This window comes from Myotis daubentonii, chromosome 5 (assembly GCF_963259705.1).
Source record: "Myotis daubentonii chromosome 5, mMyoDau2.1, whole genome shotgun sequence".
Lineage (NCBI taxonomy): Eukaryota > Metazoa > Chordata > Mammalia > Chiroptera > Vespertilionidae > Myotis > Myotis daubentonii.
In genome coordinates this window covers 43264885-43285944 of record NC_081844.1, presented here as the reverse complement: position 1 = coordinate 43285944, position 21060 = coordinate 43264885, and the positions used below count along the sequence as shown (strand labels likewise).

Here is a 21060-nt window from a genome sequence, read left to right as displayed (position 1 = left end):
CTTAGACAGGTGACTTGACCTCACTAATCTGTGGGGAATTTAAAACATGGGGACAATCGCTGCAGCCCTCCCCGGGCTGTAAATGAGTCAGCCCAGTGCCAGGAGCATGACAAGTGCTGTCCCTCTTCTCCCACCCCCACTGTGGCCATGTGAGCACAAGGTTGAGGAGGAGCCGCCGCGAGGCCAGCCATCTCGCCCCCCACCCTTAGTTCCCTGCGTCCCCATGTGCCATTGCCATTGTCAGTGCCAGCTCCTTGCAGGGGGCACAGATGAGGAGAGTTCCCTACAGTAAGGAAAACATTATCTCCATTTTTAAATCTCCGCTTTGTAAAGTAACCAGGATGGATGGGTTGTCTCTCCTGCTGCGGGACATTTATTGAGCTTCTACGATGCCCCAAGCACTGTGCTCGCGGAATCCTCACAGTCACCCCACAGTGAGGAGCTGGCGGAGTTGTGCTCCAGGCCAGTACCACCCAACTGCCAGTCGCCTTTTTCTCCCGTTACCCTACCCGGCTGCCGCTGGCTGGCACTGCCTCCAGGCGGGTGGCAGAGGTTACTGAATTGGAAAGTAAACTGCTTTCTACATCTGTCTGTCAATCCTGAAACTTTGCCTCATTCGACAATCTGTAAAACTTGTTAAAACTTGTGCCCAAACCATTGCAGGGGTCGGGGGGGGGGGGGGGTCCCTCTGGGGAGCAGGGATCTTGAGTGTCTGTAATGTAGGAGAATCCACTGAGCCAGTATTTACATATTCCCTTCCTGAGCTGCCAAGATCCTCTCTCATAGTGGTCCAATTTCACCCTAAAAAAAAAAAAATCAAATTTGAAGCCAGATATTCTTAAATATGTAAATATTTAAAATCTTGACTAATAAGCCAGACCCTATGGCTGCATAAGAGTTAAATCCTTAGGAGGCAAAGATGACCACAGACTTCTAAAAAAATCATGTTGAAGGTCAGGGTTCTTTTTTACTTCCTTTAAAAAAAAAAGCTTTCCAATTACAGCTGACATTCAGTATTATATGATTTCAGGTGTACAGCATTAGACATTTATATAACTTATGAAGCGATCCCCCTAAAAGTCTAGTACTAGGTCAGGGTTCTGTTAGGTGGACATGTCTGGTGTAGGGAAAGGGGCCAGGGACAGACGGGTCTAACTAACCAGGCTCAGGCAGGTAATGCTCTGTGACCTTACGCAAGTTACTTACTAGTAAAATTCCTTTCCCATTTGTAAAGGGACTATGACAGGTACATGACAAAAAAAATCCAGACATCTCATTTCCTTAAGTATTTAAAACTTTACAATTGAAGGAGGGGTTGGAGTAGGGCCTTTCTTAGTCCTTTTGAATCGAGGGTGTGGTGGGGAGAGGGGAAAAAAAGCTGGGTGGGGTTTGATGGAGTAGGTGTGCAAAAACGGAAGACTTGAGCTTTGACACTCAAAGTGTAGCTGCAACCAGGGCTGTCTAGAACTTTTAATCTAAATGTTCAGCCTTTACCCAGTATTTCCAAGAGGTTCTATTCAGTGTCATTTTATTTCATTTTCAGAGAAAAGGGCTGCTGAAAAAACGGGGAAACCAGAAAAGTGATGAATTTTTATAATAAATAACTTTTAAGTAATTTCCAAAGGCCACGGGTAATCTTCCCTTTCTGGTACCTTTCATTTCTTTTGCCTTTTTATCTCGGTAAAATCAATTTTTATTTTAAAAGACAAAACAAAACAAAACAAAAACCTGCCCGGCTGGTGTGGCTCAGTGATTGAACATCAACCTATGAACCAGGAGGTCATAGTTTCACTCCCAGTCAGGACACATGCCCAGGTTGCGGGCTCGATCCCCAGTGGGGCGTGCAGGAGGCAGCCACCTCAGAATCCAAGTGTTAGACCCATTTAATTCAGGTATTCTTTTAAATGATGATTTGCACAGAAAGCAAGTCAGACCCTTGAAGATTCAAAATAACTGTTTTGCTCTCCCTTCCCCCACCCCTCAAATTCCTTGAATATTGTCTTCCTCACCCAGTGCAGAACGGGGGAGAGTGGAACCCTAGCAAAGCTCCTCATTGCAGTGTACACTAGTAGCCAGAACACTAGGATGCCTCTTCGTTTCTTGTGAAATGCTACATTAATACTCTCTGGAACTGTCACTTACGACTAAAAGCAGCATCTCAGCAGCTTTGAGCCCACTTGGCTTGGCAAACTGGGTGGTTCTTTTTAATGCCCCAATGAGTAGGCTGGAGCCCGTACAGAAAGTTAGAGCCGGTATGGTGGTGGTCTGGGCTTTGCTGCTCTGGCCTCTTTGAAGACTGGCTTCTCCGGAGCCACTCCCTAGCCCTGGGTAGAGGACCCATCACGCCACACACAAGGTATGACATGCTGTTTGCAGCAGCCGCGCCAGAGCCGCTACACAGCGATTTGCTGATGTCAGGCCAAGCTTAAAGTCCCTCAAAACGCAGGCTGGCCCAGGGTAGGGGCGCTGTGGCTTTGAGGAGGTCCCCACAGACCTCTCCCAGCCCAGGTGCACAGGAATGGGATGCATTCCAGGAATGGGATGCATTTTGCCACAGCTAGGAAATGAGATGGTAAAGGCAGGGTGGTCAGAAAGGAGTGTTTGGGGATTGAGAATGAGAGCACTGCATGATGGGTCTTAGAGCTGGTGGGTGGTTTTTATGAGTTCTATTCCTGGGCCAGTTCTAAACACATGAGCACAGGAGCACATGTGCTAGACAACCGCACAGACATCCAGACTTTGGTGTCCTGGTGAATTCCAGCAGTGGCAGGGGTGCTTGTAAAATGCTGAGAGTACGTTCCATGGGACCCACAGAGTTCTTTGGTGTTGGAACCTGGAAGCTCTGCGCATTATTTAGCATGTGGGATCATCTTCTCTTTATAATTTTTAGTTCCCCAAAATGTGTAATCACCCAGTAATCACTTTACTGGGTGCTTACAGAAGCGAAGAGCAAATAGGACTTTTTTGCTGATGTTTTTTGCTAATGATGCTTAATAACAGATCTAAATCTTGTTTTATACCTTTACCAGCAGCTTCAATTCCTAATATTGCTTTGTATGTATAAAAGCTTGATTTTTAAAGATGAAATACCTATGGATAAGGAAGATTTTGAGTTTTGGGGTTTCATTTAGTTTTAAAAGGTGTAAAGTTGGGCGCTGGCTGGTGTGGCTCAATTGGTCCAGAGTACTGAAAGGTTGCGGATTCGATTTCTGGTCAGGGCACATTTCCGGGTTGAGGGCTCAATCCCCTGTAAGGGGCATGCAGGAGTCAGCTGATAGATGTTTCACTCTCACATCGATGTTTCTCTCTCTCCCTTCCTTTCCCTCTAAGAAAAGGTTTAAAGTTGGGAACATAGCTTTCCCCCTATTGGTGGAATGAATATGTGGCCTGTTTTATCTGCTTGTTATAGTGCCACCTTCTGTTGAAGTTCGTTTTGATAGCCATTAGTCACTATGCAGTGAATAAGGGAAAACAATCTATATATAAAATTCAGTTAAAAAGGAAAGCTTCTGAGTAAAATATAGCTAATTGCTAACTTTAACAATTCAAAAATTAAAATTTTAATTCAAAAATAAAAATTCAATCTCTTCTTGGTGGTAGAAAGTACTTGGGGAATTAAAACTGCATTATTATAAAATTAATAATTTGTTATTCCTTATTAAACACCTACATTTTAAAAATAGCTATTATTCCATATGATTTAGACATGGCACAAAATAGCTAATACTTTTATCAATATTTATTAAGGTTTGTATAAAAAATTGGCATTTCAGATTACTAAAATTTCAAGCATGGTAAATTTTGCCTATTTTTAGGGAACAAATGCAGAAATTGCAGTGGATCTAACCTCCAAAATCAGCCTGTGGTATTTCTCAAAGGCAGAGTTGACAGCATGAAGTAGGCAAAATGGACTAACCTAAGTCTGCCAAAAATAACTCATATCAAGTGGGTTTTTTCCTTTTAATTTTCTCATTCTGATAAAATTCTTGCTCTAAAAATTGGCTACAAATGAGGGGACTGAGACTCAGGTCAGACGTTTTTCTTTAAATACTTCTGTTCCATGAAAATGAAATAGGGCTTTTGGAAGTCGGACCGAATTTCCATCACGATTTGTAAACTGATTTGAGTCATTAGGTAAAACTTAAATCAGACACTGAGCTCGCAGATTGCACTGAATTGACTCCAGGCGGATAACCTGTGCCTCATTGTCCAGGTACAGCGTGGAGCTGGCAGGCATGGGAGTGAGTTATATGTTCACAGCTTAACCTCCCGGCACCAAAGGAACGTTCCTTCCGGCTCCCTCTCTGAAGGTGTCGCTTTTGTCTCTCTTCCCAGGGACCCTCTGAAAATCCAGCAACTGCAGAACCAGATCCGCCTGGAGCAGGAGGCCAGTGCGCGGCACCCGGTGACCGGCACCCCGTGCAGCGCGCCCCCATCGCCGCCCTTCCCGCCGCCGCCCGCCTTCCCCGAGCTCGCGGCCTGCGCGTCGCCCTTGGCCCCGGAGCCCATGAGCGCACTCGCCTCGCGCGCCGCCCCCACCATGCAGTCCTCCGGCTCCTTCAACTACGCGCGCCCCAAGCAGTTCATCGCGGCTCAGAACCTCGGTCCCGCGTCCAGCCAAGGCACCCCGGCCTCCAGCCCCAGCTCCTCCAGCCTCCCGTCGCCCATGTCCCCGACACCGAAGCATTTTGGCCGCGCGCCCGCGCCACCCTTCGCACAGCCCTTCGGCACCGAGGCCGAGGCGCCGTGGAGTCCCTCCTCGCCATCGCCCCCGCCGCCGCCGCCCCCGGTCTTCAGCCCCACCACGGCCTTCCCGGTGCCCGACGTGTTCCCGCTGCCGCCGCCGCCACCGCCGCTCCCCAGCTCGGCCCCGGCCGCCCACTGCGCCTCCCCCGCTGCCCGCTTTGGCCACAGCCATTCGCCCGCGGCCTTCCTCAGCTCCATGCTGCCCTCGCAGCCGCCGCCTGTCGCAGTCAACGCCCTGGGCCTGCCCAAGGGTGTCACCCCCGCGTGAGTGACAGCAACCCCCCTCCCCTCCCCTCCCACCTGAGGTTGCCTGGCCCCTTCCCATGCACCACTGACCTGCAGCCCAAAGGGGTACCCCTGTCACCTTTTTACATACCTACCCTCTTCCAGTTTTTAAATTCCCATCACCTGACCAAGCTGTTCTTGCATAGCCACCTTTCCGTTGCTGAGAGCAGCACTTTCTTCTGCGTTACCAGGAGATCTTCTCAGGAGCTCCCCAAATGTAAGCAGTGCTTTTACATTCGAAGACAGTGGGGTCAGCTACCATTTCCTGAGCATAGTGCAGTTCACTTGTGTTCCCTCATTTGGTACACTTCTAAGATATATGAAGGGTTCCAGTAGTCAAACAGTTTGCCGGGGTCACACAGCCATTACATGGAGATTTGAATCCGTGCCTGTCTGACTCCAAATCCATGCGCATATCACCAAACTATGTACAGTCAAAATCGGTTCTCCGATGTCTCCTATCTCGAATAGTTCAGTTCTTGACCAAGTTGTTCACAGAAAAAAAAAAAATGTCTCGGTTATTGACCAAAACTTTAGTTTTCAACCTGATAGCCCTTTCCTGTTGATACTTCAGCATGACAAAAAGCATCTCTCAGGCAACAAATAAAGGAGCGAATGCTTTTGTGGCTGGCAAAATCCACACTTCGCACAATTTTAAAACATAAAGAGGCCATCAAGAGTGCTAATGTTGCTAAGGATGTGAAAGTGCTCACTACACAACAATCCCAGACAGTTGTATGGGTAGAAAAACTGTTGTTGATCAGGTAAAGGAAAGCAGTTAGGAAGTGACAGCATTTCGAAGGCAGTGATATATGAAAAATCCCTTTAATGCTAGTGGGGGGGTGGTTCCATAAATTTAAGAAGTGTTTATTTAATGGTTAAACAGTACATGAGACATATACTATATATAAGAAAGGTTAAGACGGAATCATTTGGGAATCTGGGCAGATTAATTCCATTTACGTTATTTCTAATGGGGAAAAAGGATTCGGTTTTCAAACAATCGCTTCTCAAACAGCCTTTCAGAGTAAACTGAGTTTGAGAAACGAGGTTCCTCTGTATCTTAATATTTCAGATCAATATTACAATAGAGGTGGAGGGGCTTGGTTATTAAGTATATACAATGTTTTTGAACTATCTAAATTAACAGAATTAACTTACGTTTAGGTAGTGATTGATTGGAAGGGGGTGCGTGTAAATGTCTTTATGTTGGTGATGCAAATAAGTGAGGCTGCGTGCAATCTAATGAAGAAATGATGGTGCCGGTCTGGCCCCAGCCAGCAGTGATCTCAGGGGAGGTGACGGGGATCCTCTGTTTCTCTCTTTGCATTTTATCTCATACCTGTCTTTCCGTCACAATGATGGCATGCAGCCTCTGACATTTTTAAATAGAAAATTTATGAAGATAAATACGATGACAGCTACAAAAGCACAGTAAAACCTTCAAAAGAACATCGTACGGGAGTTTGGCATGTCTTGGTGAAGAGGGAGAGTGTGAAAGCTAGCACCCGCTCGTTTTACTGAAGAGTTCAGAAATAAGTACGCGCTAGCAGAGGTCAAGCCAGTTCCCATGTCTCAACTCCTCCTGTTGAATCCCTACTCCAGAGTCTGCCAGAATCCCAATAGTGCTCAGAGAGAAAAGAAGGAAACTCTACTACAGAATATAAATGAGAAGACCTTAGGATGCTGGCTATTTCCATCTGTGTGGAAACACTTTCCTTTCTGGGCTGCACTAATGCCGCCTTAGAAAGCATTGCTGTGTTTGGCTTTGACAGGGCGTGTCAAGGCGCTTTGGTTAGCAGTGTCTTGTTTTGTCAGGCACCTTCTAAATGTTGATTACATGAACTCAAAATCTGGCTTCTTCTCAAATCTTTATTGGAAAAAGTTCAGTCAAATGAATACATAAATAAGTGAAATAAAGGAGAGGTCTGTGTGGTAATGATGTGATAATGGGCTTCTACTGAAAGTTGAGTCAGAGGGATTGCCTGAGAAAACCTTTCTTTCTCCCCTGCTTCTCTGAGCTAGGAAATGAAGCATTATCTTGATACAAAGACACTAACTGCCAGCTTCAAGAAGTGGGTGTTGGCTGCATGACACTTTATCCTCTCTTGTAAGACGAAATGGTACCAAATCTTGCTTCCTAGGAAGATAAGTACTATATAAATAATTTACTACTCCTCATGTAGGACTTTGATCAAAGAGTAGTCTATCAAAGGCACTGGGTGGTCATGCCTATTCCTAAATAGAAACAGTGGTTTTATTCTGATCTTGGACTTTGAAATTATCTGAAGAAGATAAAAACCTTAAGAGGTTTTAAGATCTTAACCTCAAGTAACAGAAGCACTTGCTTCTCATCAGCCTGTATCGCAGTGACTCGTTTTATAGAGTCAACGTATTTTATACTTGCCTCCACTAGAGTCCAGTAGCTCCTGCCTTTTCTTTTAAGTTAATGGAGAAGTCGTGCTGGTTTTGTGGCTGTACAAAACTGTCCCCAGAGATAGTTAGGTGCTGGGACACCGAAGGTAATGGCAATGCCGGGCAGCAGATGTTTAGCTCTGTCCCAGCCCAGCAAGCCATCGTTATATGGCTGTCCTCTGTCTTCTAGAGACGTTCCTGTTGCTAAGTCACACACGCTTGGATTCTTTCTTTGGGTTTGAGACATGTAACTTGTAAAACGTATTTTCCTCTGGCATAAAGTGAGGAACATTTTTTTCCTCGCTTGCATTCTGAATGAAAAACAAAAAGGTAGCTCTTTATTCATGATAATAAGCCACATAATTTGCCAAAGACTGAGTGTTCCTTTCGGGGCTGCCACAACTAACTGGCATCCGTGAACTTGGAGGAACTGCCAGACTCTTGTGAGAGGAACCTTTTCAGTTACTTTCATTCATATGTCATTGGTTACTCGTGGCCATTGTGACAGCAAATTCAGTGTCACTTGTGTTATTTCTCTAACTCAGGGGTGGGGAACCTTTTTCCTGCCAAGGGCCATTTGGATACGTATAACATCATTTGTGGGCCGTACAAAATTATCAACTTAAAGATTACTCTGCTATATTTGGTCAAACATTTAATTAACTCACCTCTAATGCCTTGGCAGGGCCAGACCGAATGATTTCTCAGGCCTTATGTGGCCCTCGGGCCAGACATTGCCCACCCTTGCGTCTAGTTGGATGATTCTGGTGTATGTGTCAAGTTGTAGTAAATAGATTGATGACACATCTCAGTGAAGTAGAAATACATTAGTTTTTTTTTGTGTGTGTGTGTGTGTGTGTGTGTGTGTGTGTGTGTGTGTGTGTGTGTTTGGCCTGCCTTGTTTTAGCAAAATGTTTATAAATTTCAGATACCTGTTTTCTGACTCAATTGCATACCAGCTGTTTTAGTCTGTCTGCATGTTTACCATTGTCCTTGTTAAAGAATAGGTTGGTTATTTACTAACTTTCTAAATGGTCTGTGGAGATGAGGTTCTGTTTCTCAAAAGTCTGGGTAGCAGAGGTCGAGGCAGGGGACACAGGCCATGGGTGCCCGTGATCACCACAGTCAGGAAGACAAACGAGAGCGAGCAGCCTGGCAGCAGCGGCAGTCGGTCGCTGGTTAACTGTGGTTTGGGGAGCTTCGGCACCCGGGATTCCTCTGGTGCCTTTCTTCAGGGTGCCACAGTCCTCCGCGAGGTTCCCGGGGTCACCAGCAGAGGAAACAGCGCCCTCCTCAAAGCTGCGATACCCGCGAATGTTAAGGTGACTGGGTCTCAGGTGCAGGCAGCGAGGAGAACACGCCTTAGAAAGAAATGTTCGCACTTTTATAAAAGGAATGTCTTCCATTCCCCTCACAAATGCGGACAGGTTTCCAGTTCCCATTGCTGTAACCCCGTTCTTCTACTCAACCCGGCCCTCAGCCCTGAGAGCGGGTGGAATCCCGAGGACGTGGGAATGGCGCCCGGAGGCAGTGCCGCAGCCCTGTCTGTGCTGGTCTCTGAGCAGCTGCGCCACCCTCAAGGGGAACCGTATCAGATCCAGCCCGAGAACCCATTGGCACCGTGGTTTTTGCCCACCTTGACATTCTTGGCATCTGTTCTCACAGAGGGGTGCCCCATAACCAAAGTGCTGCACTACTGCATATTCTTCGTTGCCTCTCCTAGAAGTAGGGCTTTGGTTTGAAACGTTACCCCATGTTTGTCAGGAATAAAAGCAGGTCTCAGTAAGAGCCTTTATACAGAAGCATTGAGAGCCTTTATTCTGCAGGCACTCGGCCCTTTATAGACACGATCTCACTGTCCCTCTCCCTCCCTCCCCACCCCACCCCCCTCCGTGTATAAGAAACAGGTAGGTGGGAACACTGTCCTTATCAAGGTGACAGGCACCAAGAGGTGAGGAGATTTCCCAGGGTGCTAGAATAAGCTTAAGCAAGGAGGGGAGTCATTAGATCTAATGACTTGCCCCGGTTTATCTCTAAAACATCGGTGTCTGTTATTTCTTAATGAAAGAAAACTGCTACAGACCAACAAAGCAAAATCGCCCAAGTCTCAAGAGAAAGTTCGAAAACAGATGCAAATGCACTTTAGTTTTCAAGTCAAGACAGTGGTTGGATAGTAACTAGTAGAAAAGACAAAAGCTGCACTGGACCCTGCAGACATGACCCCGGGATCTTGTCCTTCTGTCCTGCAGGAGACTGGTGGGCGGGGGCCGCGTCATGCCCCATTAGAGGCTGAGGCTGAGAGGGTTGGGGGCTACCCCAGGGCCTTGTCATTGGGCTCATTTCGGTCCTAACAGTGTGCCGCAGAGGAATCTACACAAAGTTGTAACCAACCCTGGGCAAGTATGTCCCAGCAAATTAGCAGGAGCGGTCTCGGGGTCCGCTGTGACTAGTGACCATTCTGCTGAAATGTCTGCTCAGAATGAGACCTGTTCTGTCCTGGATGGCTCTATATGGAGTTATGTGGGCTTAACAAATAGGCGTAGCACACGCAGGTGTGTGTTTATTCTTTAGAGAACCCCAAAGAGGATGTGAAGAGAAGCTAATATTAGTATAAATCGATCTATTTTCCTTAAGCATGAGCTTCAGGTACTCACTGTACTCTGATCACTTTGGCTATGGAACGCTTCACAAATTTGCGTGTCATCCTTCCGCAGGGGCCATGCAAATCTTCTCTGTATCATTCCAATTTTAGTATATGTGCTGCCAAAGCGAGCACGATTTTGGGCTCTTTCATATATTAATTGACATATTACTTTCTTAAACATGAGGGATAATGAAGTGCCAACATGTTAATGATTTTGCTCACTCTGGACTGTTGTGAAATTTCGTTGCCATTAGATAATCACTGACTATGAGAGGACTCTATAAGTAGTTAAAAAAGTTCTCCAGACAGGTTCATGACCTCTTAAATCAGTGCTGTACTCTGGAGATTTGAGTTCCTGAAATACACTGACCGAGCTGACCTAGACTAGTATATCAAGGGGAGGATGCTCTTAAGATTATTCAGTAGCCAAGGTGGGGCGGGGGGGGGCGGGCAGGAGGGGGATCTTCTGGGATTTGGTGGTGGCTGAATCTGGAAGAGTTGACCTCCCAGATGCTTGCATCTGTGCTTGAGAGGTTTCTGCCCCACCCCCGCCACATGGGTGTTATTTGTAAACGTAAGTGACTTACTGCTGAAGCCAGAGTAAACAGTGCTGCTTTCTGCACAGTGGGGCTGAGTGTGTGAGCGACTAACGGCTGTCGTGTGGGAGGCTTGGATGGGCTGTGTACTGGTTGAGGTTTGCTTCTGGGTAAGGGTTTTGTGAAGGTGCTGCTTTGGGTAACGGTTTTCTTGGAATAAGCATTTTACTTGTGATTGCACAGATCATCTCTTTGTCACCACGCATTATTTCCTGATGAGCTGTTGCTCTTCATTTACCAAAAGTAGGTGCCATCTAGGGGAACAAGCCACAGCCATTTTAATTACCCTGAACTCCAACACAGAGTTAGCTTTATAGGAAAACAACCCGTTCACCAAAACTTTGCCTCAGAAACTTACAACTACTTTTCTTTCCTGGGGCCTCCCCCTTCCAAATCCTCCATTTTGGTTCTTAAACCAAACTTTATATACTAACCCCTTAACTCTCTACTCAATTTTTAACACAGTTTCTAAGTATTTCCTGAATTACATTAGTCCAAATGAGATACTCTCGGGGGGGGGGGGGGGGGGGAAAGGGTTCCATATTAAAACAAGTATGAGAAATGCTGTAACCTGGGCCTGTACCTCTGTCCCCAAGGCTCACAACGCCCTGTCAACCTGCCAGGCTCACTCTGGCCGAGGACCTTTGCACTGCCCCGCTGTCCCATAGGTCCTCACACAGGTGGCACCATCCTATCACCTGGGCCTCAGCTGTAGTGTCAGCTGCTCAGAACTGGGATTAACCTCACTGTCTAGTCATCTCCTCACACTCCCGTCACTTCACAGCACTGACCACCTCCTGGTATGTCCCTCCTTCCATCCTCCCTCCCCTCCCTCCCTTCCTCTACATCCTCCTCCTCCTTCTTCTTCTTCTTCTTCTTCTTCTTCTTCTTCTCTCTCTCTCTCTCTCTCTCTCTCTCTCTCTCTCTCTCTCTCTCCAGTAGAATATAAGTTTTGTAAGTATGTGACTTAAGTTTTGTTCAGCATTGTATTCCTAGAGCAGAGCTGAGCCCTGAAAAGTCCATCAGTAAAGGTTATTTCCACAGTTTTGGAGACTCTAGCCCAGGGTTCTTGGCATCTTTTTTTACCTCCTTCCCCTCTTTCATTCCATTTCCCTCGGCCAATCTTGTCTCTGGGGTTCACTTCCACGCTGGCTAGTTTCTGTAAGCTGTGCATCACCTCATGCAATTTCCCCAATAATGCTATGAGATTCATGCATTTAAAAATCTTCCATTTGCTTCATTCATTTCAGTGTTAATTGCTCAGAATCAAGAAAATACATGTACCTTGAATTTCTGTAAGGGAAAATAATGTCTTTAAAAATAGGGGGAAACGGAGATGAAGTAAATGCCCTTCGAATGCTGATCATCTTCCTGTGCTTAGGGAACTGGCTTGTTAAAAAAGAAATACAGAACGATCGGGGTTTGTATTTGGATCTGAAGTTATAAAGCACCGAGTGGCAGGAATGTCCTCCTGCCAAGGTGACTGTGCCTGCACGTGCAGTCCCGGAGCGGTGGTCCTCAGGTGCTTAGGTCCCCCGAGAGGCAAGTGCACTGAGAGACGCTTTTGAAATGACAGGACTTATTCAGTAGTAAATAGACGGGTGTTTACCCATTCAGGAGAGCTGCAGCTATCTTTTAAAAACACAGTGCCCTGCCTCTCTTGTTCAGGGCTCGGTCCTGCCCTCGAGAGCCCTCCTTTTGCCCCTTCCATGCTCAACTGTGAGAGAACACAGCTCTCGGCATGTCTGCCTGCAGACACACGGCAAGCCTCCTGTCATCGCGGCTGCTCACCGGCACACAGTTGTGCAACTGGCTTATGGCGTCAGGTGCAAATGAATGATGGGAACCTGTGTGTTCCCAATAAAGCTGGTGTACAATGAGCACCCTGTCTTTAGGACCAGCTTTCAGGTGCCTTCAGAACCTAGCTTTTCTAGTTCTCAGATGCAAGGTTGTCGTCAGAAGAACTTTATTTCCAAAACTGAGTAACGTTTTTACTTGTTCTGAACCTGACTTGTTACGTGTGGTTTGGTGTCCCACGGCTCTGGCACAAACGTTCTTGCCTGAGGAGGGAACACAGAGAGAGGTCGGAAGTGGAGATGGAGACACAGTGCATCCATGCACTCACTCCACCAGTGTGCTTTGGAGGCCTGCTATTTGACAGGCACTGTGATTAACAAAGGAGGCGTGTGGGAGAGCGGCACACAGGACATGTAATGTTCACGTGTGCTAAGGGTTATGAAGAAAACAAACATGGTGCAATAATTAATGGGTTGACTTGGGGCCCTCCATTCCGAGGAGACGTTAGGCTGGTGACATTACCCCAAGAAAAAGGGTAAGGAAGAGAGGCTCTGGGCTTAGGAAAGTTGGCAAACTATATAGATTTTTGTTAAACGGTTGCAAATCATAATTTCTACGGCCCTTGCTATTAATATGCCCCAAATTCATTGCCCAGCTCCTTAAAAATCAAGACCCATTCCCAGGGAGCAGTTTAAAGTTTGACTAACCACTTTGATATTACTAACACAGGATATCACAATATTTTATTTCTTTGTGTTGTTTTTTTACAACCAATGTCTAACATCATCCTATTTGAACTTCAGGGGCAAATGACTAGAAAGGAAGGACCTGGAAAAGCTATCAGAATGTTTCCATTGTAGGTAACAGAAGACTCAACTACCAGATTAAATGCACAAGGTTTATTGTTTAACATAACAAGTGGGGTCAGGCAGTTCCATGGTAGGTGAACACAGTGTCCCCCAACAACCAGGGACGCAGGCTCTTTCGAAGCTGTCGTCATTGGCACGCGGGCTCTCCCTTCGTGGTCACGAAGTGGATGCGGCCGTTTGGAACGTTACACTTTGGACACAGTGACAGAAGAGGAACATTTCTCCCTATGTGTTTCTTTTCAGAGATGGGGAGTTTTTAACTGGGGCACTGCACCCCTCTCTCCCACCTCTATTCCCCTATCTCATTGGCTAGGGCTCTACCACAGACTCTGGCTCCTTACTGTCCAGAGGATTGAGACCACTCAAACTGACATAGATTAATCACCCCTGAGTTTGGAGAGGGGTGGGGACCACCTTTCCCAAGCGCACTGAAGGATAAACACCCAACAAAATCAGAGGGAGCTCAGCCAGAAAACAAGGGGGAGTGGACAGGAGGAGAGAATGGCTGTTGGGAAGACCAGGTGCAGGCCCTCAGGAGGCAATGGGACAGGTATGCCATTTCTCCTTCATCTTTACCCTCAGCCTTGTGAGGGAAAGTAGGAGAAATAGGAGGGAAATTGCTTAAGGCACCAACGAAAGTGGATTCCACACGCACCAAGCACCAAGGCCCCGGCTCCCGTGGCTCAGGGTCCTGTCACTCATCTTGGAGAGAAAGGCTCTGGCATGTCACCTATCCTGAGAGGAGGGTGAGGAGGCCTGGGATGCACCTAGCACAGCAGGCCCTGCAGACCTTCCAGGTCCTCTAGGAGAGAACATCTTCCCTAATCGAGGTAGGACAGACGGAAAGGTAATACACTTAGTATCTGCTTAGCGTGGGCTAAGTACTGTTGTTGAATCCATTCATTTCAGAGAATCGGAAGGACTGAATTAATGAAAGTATGAAAGAAAAATATGTTCTCTTTCAAATCATCTCAACAGTCAGTTGTGGTATATATTTTTATTCCTGCTCATAAGAAACGTTAAGAAACTGGCTCAAAGTCACAAACTTTAGACAAAGCCAGATTTTAAGCCTAGGTCTGATTATAAATCACATCCTATTTTCCCTTCACCTGGCTGCCTCCTTAGAGCTAGAACGCAGGCCTTCGCTGTCCTTGGCATTTATCTAACCACCGAGGCACACTCCCCTAAGATGTCTGAACTTCCTCTGAAAACGGGTTCCAATTACTGTTACCTGAACACCGAATCCAGCTTTCATGGTTCTTTCCAAAATCAGTTAGAATAGATGTAGCGTAAAAACAAGAGTGGGAAGAAACACACTGACACGTGTACCCTTTCTTTGCTGGACTTGCATGTTCAACTCGGAGTGATATGCCTGACAAAGGACTATACCGCCTTGTGCTTCTGCCCTGCAGGGGATTTCCAAAGAAGGCCAGCAGGACTGCTCGAATAGCCTCTGATGAGGAGATCCAGGGCACCAAGGACGCTGTCATTCAGGACCTGGAACGAAAACTGCGCTTCAAGGAGGACCTCCTGAACAACGGCCAGCCGGTATGGAGAGACCGGAGGCCTGGGCTTAAAACACACGCTCCCCACATCAGAGAGCTCTTCCCTGGCTTCACTAAGACTTAGGTTCTTAAGATTTGTCCACAAACCTGATTTTATTGCCTTTGGATCTCTACATTCCTCTGAGTATAATGACTTGAATCCGGGGAAAAGGAGACAGTGGCTTCTTCCTGTTATTCCATAAACTATTGTTGGAGTCAGGATCGCAAGTTGGAGATAAAGGAAGAAGGGCTGATTTCAAGGTCTGGGGTAGAATAAATGCAGAACTGTGATGTTAAAAGAAAAAATAACAAACCTCTGGGAGGGGCAGGGGTGGGGAGGGAGGGAGAAGGTGTGCTTTGGAGCAATCTGTCTACACCAAAGCAGCAAACTAGAATTCAAGTACCAAAAGGAGAATTGGGATTCTATGGCATGTACCGATGCTACACAAAAAAATACCTTTACTAAGGAAATCATTGCTGGCGTCCAGTTCTATTCCACTAGACGATCACTATTGACTCAATAATCTGAAAGAGTAAGGCTGTTTCAGTCTTGTTCTGGTTTGTCAGAGCAAGACAACTAGATAGACTCAAGAAAAAAAATAATTATGTTTGAAGGCTACAGAATTGTAGAGTAGATAAAGATTTCTCCATTGGACTTAAATGTTTCCTCATCAGTTGTTTGTTTTTTATGTGTTTTACTGACCCTTTTCTCATCACATCAGAATATTTTAAGGGGACAGGAAAAGCAAGTCTATCAGTAAGATTTCCCCAATGAAGGAAAGGAGCCTTTGTGTGGCTTTATTATGGAATTAGCACCAGAAAATGTGCTTGGCTCTTAAGTACAAGAGAAAAAGGGCCTTTGTATAAAGTCTCCCTCTCAGACACCTTTTTCAGAATAGAAATCTCACAGTGCTAATTATGTTTTCTAGAAATTTTAATTATCAAGCATTGATAACTAAAAATGTGAGAACAGACCCTGTTTGAACAGAAAGGTGGGGAACAAAGGTGCTGATTTTAACTATTAGGGCATCCTGATCCTGGTTCAGGAAGACTGAAATCCTCATGAGATCTTGTGTTAGTTATTCATCTCACTGAGAACAGACTTTTACAAAGGGAAATGCTTCTCCCTGAAATGATTGTGTGTCCGTGCACATACTCGGGACGTTTTCTCTGGCTCTGTCAATGGAAGCCTTTGAAAGGTTAAAACGAGTGCTTATGGGAACTTTTTCAGGCCAGGTAAGGAATGGCATCTCTCCAGTTTGTTTCTTTTTCCTTTTTGGCTGTTTAAATATTCTTTATGGACTAAAATTCTTTTGGTTAAAGTAAGACTTCTATAAGATATTATAGCATACTATATATATTATGTGTATATAGTATTTTTATTTGTCATATTTCACTGGGATATATATAGAATGACATCACAATAAGGGCCATAGATTTCCATATTGAAGAGTTTAAAAGGACAAGGAAAGTAAGGCTTCCACTTTTAGGAAATAGGACCCTCAAGCAACTTTTCCCTAATGTTACATATTATTGTTACTTCTTTTTGGCTTCCAAAGATAGGGCTTGTGTATCCACATGGCATAGTGCAGTGATGGCGAACCTATGACATGCGTGTCAGAGGTGACACGCGAACTCATTTTTTTTGGTTGATTTTTCTTTGTTAAATGGCATTTAAATATATAAAATAAATATCAAAAATATAAGTCTTTGTTTTACTGTGGTTGCAAAGATCAAAAAATTTCTATATGTGACACGGCACCAGAGTTAAGTTAGGGTTTTTCAAAATGCTGACACGCCGAGCTCAAAAGGTTCGTCATCACTGGCATAGTGCTTAGAAACAAAACTGTGAAGCAAATTTGGCTTCTAATGATGCAAGTGCATTCAGGTGAAGGACTATGTGTCAAATTGATGTCTTTGTTTATGAGGAACAGAGTGGGAAATTATTCCAGTCCTCTCTCTGCTGCTGATGCAGTTTTCCATGAAACTTTAGGAAGACTTTTAAGGGACCAGAATTCATTGATTTTTATTTATTTATTTTTTTAGAATCATGAGAAAAATAACCCTAGCCAGTTTGTCTCAGTGGATAGAGCGTCAGCCTGGGGACTGAAGGGTCCCCGGTTCGATTCCGGTCAAGGGCACCTGCCTGGATTGCAGGCTCGATCCCAGTAGGGGGCATGCAAGAGGCAACCGATCAATGATTCTCATCATTGATGTTTCTATCTCTCTCTCTCCCTTTCCCTTCCTCTCTGAAATCATTAAAAATATTTTTTTAAAAAAAAGAAACATGATAAAGTTTATATAATAACATATTGGGCTGAGACACTCCGTGCACCAAACACCTACTTCTGCCTCTTCTTGTCCTCTGCCCTTCTTGGCTAAATGAAATAATTTGAACTTCAGGGCTGCTTGTCATTTGGCACTTGACTTGTTTCAATTCCCGGCTTCAGTTGGGCGTGGAACCAGTGATTACTGGAAATTATAAATTTACCCCACATATTTTCCTGATTAGAGAAAGTTTCCAATAGAATTTGCATCCATATTCAGAAGTTTAGAAGTTTATCTAAAATAATTTCTGTACTATATTTTAGATCCTGCCTTACTAATTCTTTATTTTCAGTCAAATAGTTGCTTGTAAAATGCCCCTGATGGGGAAATGGTCTCTTAAATTTCATCCCAGACCTGTAATTCTAAGGCATTTTCAACCCACCACTCAAGAGCAGGAATCAGCCCAACAGACAGAATAAAAATGTTGGCATTTCTTTTGTCCTAGCAAAAATGGTTTTGGCCAAATCCAAAAGTGCTGGCTGCTAGTGCAAAAACATGACTACTTTCATTTCTTGATAGGCAAGCAGTTTTTCTCTGAGCAGAATCATGAATTGTGGGTAGTCGCATTAGGAAGTATCTTTCATTGTCTGTCTGCTAACTCAGCCATGTGCAGTCACTCTTTGTGGATTATTCTATTTGCCTCCATTCCCCCTATGTTACACAGCAACCTAGAAAAATGCTCTCAGAGGTGAGACGCCATCACTGCCCACTAGCCTAAATGTTTATCGTTAAGAATAGGTTTGGGACACACATTTTCTGTGTGGTTTCTGCCTTGCTGCTTCTTTTACTCACCTTGAATTTGTGTTCAATCAGTTGGTGGCTTGAAAGGTTAGTTAGCCCATGTCCCAACACTGGATGAGGCCCTTAGGAGCAGAAGGGAGGGGGGACTGTGAAAGTTGGGACAACTAAAGCCAGGGGAGGAAACAGATTCCTTTTGCACACAGGGATCTACAGGTGGAGATACAGTTACAGAAAACAGCAAAACTCGTTTGTGTGGGGGTTTTCATTCTTTTTCGTGAGGTGGTATACAACTGTGACTTTCCTAATGTTGTATTTTTTATGATTTACTCTGTTTAGAGGTTAACGTACGAAGAAAGAATGGCCCGTCGATTACTAGGTGCTGACAGTGCGACTGTCTTTAACGTTCAGGAGCCAGAGGAGGAAACGGCTAATCAGGTACTGTGTTCCTCTGGGCTTCTGAGAAAACTGACAATTTCTGTGTCTCCTCTCCCCTAGTCTTTATGGACACTATTCTTGGTATTGACTCTATGGAAAGTATAGGGCAGGTCAAAAAAAAGCATTTTATTTGTATTTACTGAGCACATACTATATGCCAGACATTGTGTTAATGATGCATAGAATTATTTCAGTCAGTGTCTGTTCTTTTTACCTTCTTGTTGATCAGTTTATTCTCCTTTCAAGTATCTTTCTGTTTTTCCTGACCTGTGCTTTCATGCAAAATAATTGTGTGTGGAGAGTAACTTATTTTCCTTGAAATTGTTTGAAATATCTAATGACTATTTCCAATCACATTTTTAATATTTAGTCAAAGTAAAATAGCTACGTACAGAAAAACTGTATCTTTATTTTCCTTCACTTATATAATTATAAATCACTGATCAACAGAAAACCTAAAATGTTCTCCTGTTACCACCAAAAAAAAGTCATTGATATACGCCATTGTTTTTCATCTCCACTGCTTCTGTTTCCAGATGTAGTCTCCATATTAAAGTTTTAAAAATCAAGTAAACTCTTTCTTGTGTCTGTAGAGAAATGAATATGAAAGATTTTCCTGTGTTAAATATAGCTACTGCAAAAATCTCCCTTAAAAAAAAACTAAAACTCTTGCTAGGTTATTATTTCTATTATTAGTCTTCACCTCTTTTTTTCTGCCATTACAGGAAATTGGGTCTCCTCATGCTTCTATAGGGAGTCCTCTGGATGGTCAAAAGGTTAAGCTTTTCACCTTTCTTCTCTTTCTAGTCTTTCACTCTATCTAGTTTCTTGTGTGCTTCCTTGTTTGCTGCCATGTATGAATCATAAATACTATGACAGTGTCTATTTTCATTTAATGCCAGATGAACAAAATTAGTGCAACATGATTTTTCTTGTCATTTATTACAAATTTGAATTTGATTGTCATTAGTGGATACTCTGAACTTTAAACTGTGAAAAGTTTCTCATCGTTATACCTTTCTAGGAAAAAGTGCTAACTCTTAAATGGATTAATTTGATAGTAATTAGACAAAACAACTTATGTGTTTTTTTAAATATATTTTTATTGATTTCAGAGAGGAAAGGAAAGGGAGAGAAAGATAAAAAACATCAATGATGAAACAGAATCATTGATCAGCTGCCTCCTGTATGCCCCCTACTGGGGGGTTCAAGCTTGCAACCCAGGCATGTGCCCTAACCGGGAATCGAATCAAGACTTCCTGGTTCACAGGTCGATGCTCAACCACTGAGCCAAGCCGGCTGGGCAATTTGTGTATATTTTGCAGTTTTATTCATAGTGTATTTCTTCTCTCAGGCCAATGGACTGTTTTTTAAAGGTCGAGTAACTTCTTTCAGAGAAAACCTAGTTAAAACAATCTTCTATTTACTACTGAGTAGAAAATATCTTATAACGGGCTGCCTTGTCATCTTTGTAGGCCAGCAACTGCAGTGCCCATGTTAATCACCATAGGATGGTGGTGGGGGCTTTGCTTTTGCAAACAACACTTAATTAGACTGTCAACCCTTTGTTTCTTTTAAGGGAGTGGAAAACAGTTCCTAATAACTGCAGAGCTGAGGGAGTTCAGAGACTGTAAGAAAAGCATGGTGCCGCTTTCCTGTGGTTTGTTTGATACAGTGCTGTGCAGCACTGCAGCTGCTGGCCACATGTACTGGTGTTGCCTTCTGGACAAGTGCACCCCCGGCGTCAGTGTTCCCCACAGAGTGAAATCGGTGTTCCAGCATGCTTTATTTTTACAAATTTTTACAAACAGTTTAGGGAAATATAGCCATTGCCTTTCTCCCTGACTCCCACCCCCAAAGAGAAATTCATCTTCATAGTTTTATACTTTGTTTTTTTGGACGAAGATAATTTGAAATATCATATACACTTACTCCCAGATGTTTTCTATTTCATATGCAACTGAAGTGGGCTCAGACCCGATTGTAGGCTCTGTGGTAAAAATATCCCTGTCTTCTAAGAGCCTTCATTGGAGAGGGGATGAGGCTCGGGACACACTGTACCACAGGAGATTGGGGTTGTGAACAAGATCTTGCTCTGTTTGACCCAGGAATACAAAGTCTCCAGCTGTGAACAGAGACTCATCAGTGAGATCGAGTACAGGCTGGAAAGGTCTCCTGTGGATGAATCAGGCGATGAAGCCCACGGTGCGGACGTGCCTGTGGAAAATGGAGTGGCACCGGTCTTCGAGATGAAGCTGAAACATTACAAGATCTTCGAGGGAATGCCTGTCACTTTCACATGCAGAGTGACTGGGAATCCACAGCCAAAGGTGAGCTGAAAACATGACTTTTTAGGAGTCCTATTTTCTGAGGCAGAGTTTGGCTTCCAAATTACAGCATGTAAGGTAGGAGAGAGACCCAGACCGCCTTTCTCAATGCCCATGGTGTAAAATGCCTGAGGTACTCTACGTTCAAAGCCAACTTCAGGAAGCATTGGAAATCAATAAGGGTGGAACAGGGGTATCGTTTGGGTTTGAAAAATAGAATAGAATTGAATAATTGACAGAAGCTTTTCATACACCTACATCATTGACTCATGTGACGTCATCATTGCTACTCCCGAACTGCAAATGACTAAACTGAGCTCAGTGAGGCTAGTT

General features: G+C 44.5%; 2 protein-coding genes and 1 non-coding gene across 8 annotated transcripts in view; 1 reads left to right on the top strand and 2 right to left on the bottom strand.

The window, feature by feature from the left end:
* Positions 1-21060, top strand: part of PALLD (palladin, cytoskeletal associated protein) — a 393658-nt gene that overhangs the window by 346921 nt on the left and 25677 nt on the right. For 5 of the 6 annotated variants that reach the window (XM_059697669.1, XM_059697672.1, XM_059697671.1 and 2 more), the window contains 4 exons: positions 4336-5010; positions 14765-14900; positions 18302-18400; positions 20509-20730. In XM_059697669.1, the coding sequence (XP_059553652.1) occupies positions 4336-5010; positions 14765-14900; positions 18302-18400; positions 20509-20730 (1132 nt within the window). The remainder of the gene's footprint in view (positions 1-4335; positions 5011-14764; positions 14901-18301; positions 18401-20508; positions 20731-21060) is intronic. The other variant, XM_059697670.1, reaches the window with a different exon arrangement.
* Positions 7933-21060, bottom strand: part of CBR4 (carbonyl reductase 4) — an 82169-nt gene continuing 69041 nt past the window's right edge. Inside the window, exon 5 of the mRNA XM_059697677.1 lies at positions 7933-8807. Within this exon, the coding sequence (XP_059553660.1) occupies positions 8764-8807 (44 nt within the window). The 3' untranslated portion in view covers positions 7933-8763. The remainder of the gene's footprint in view (positions 8808-21060) is intronic.
* On the bottom strand, positions 10116-10222 carry LOC132236220 (U6 spliceosomal RNA). Its single transcript, XR_009453186.1, has one exon. It is a non-coding gene; the product is annotated as a U6 spliceosomal RNA (small nuclear RNA).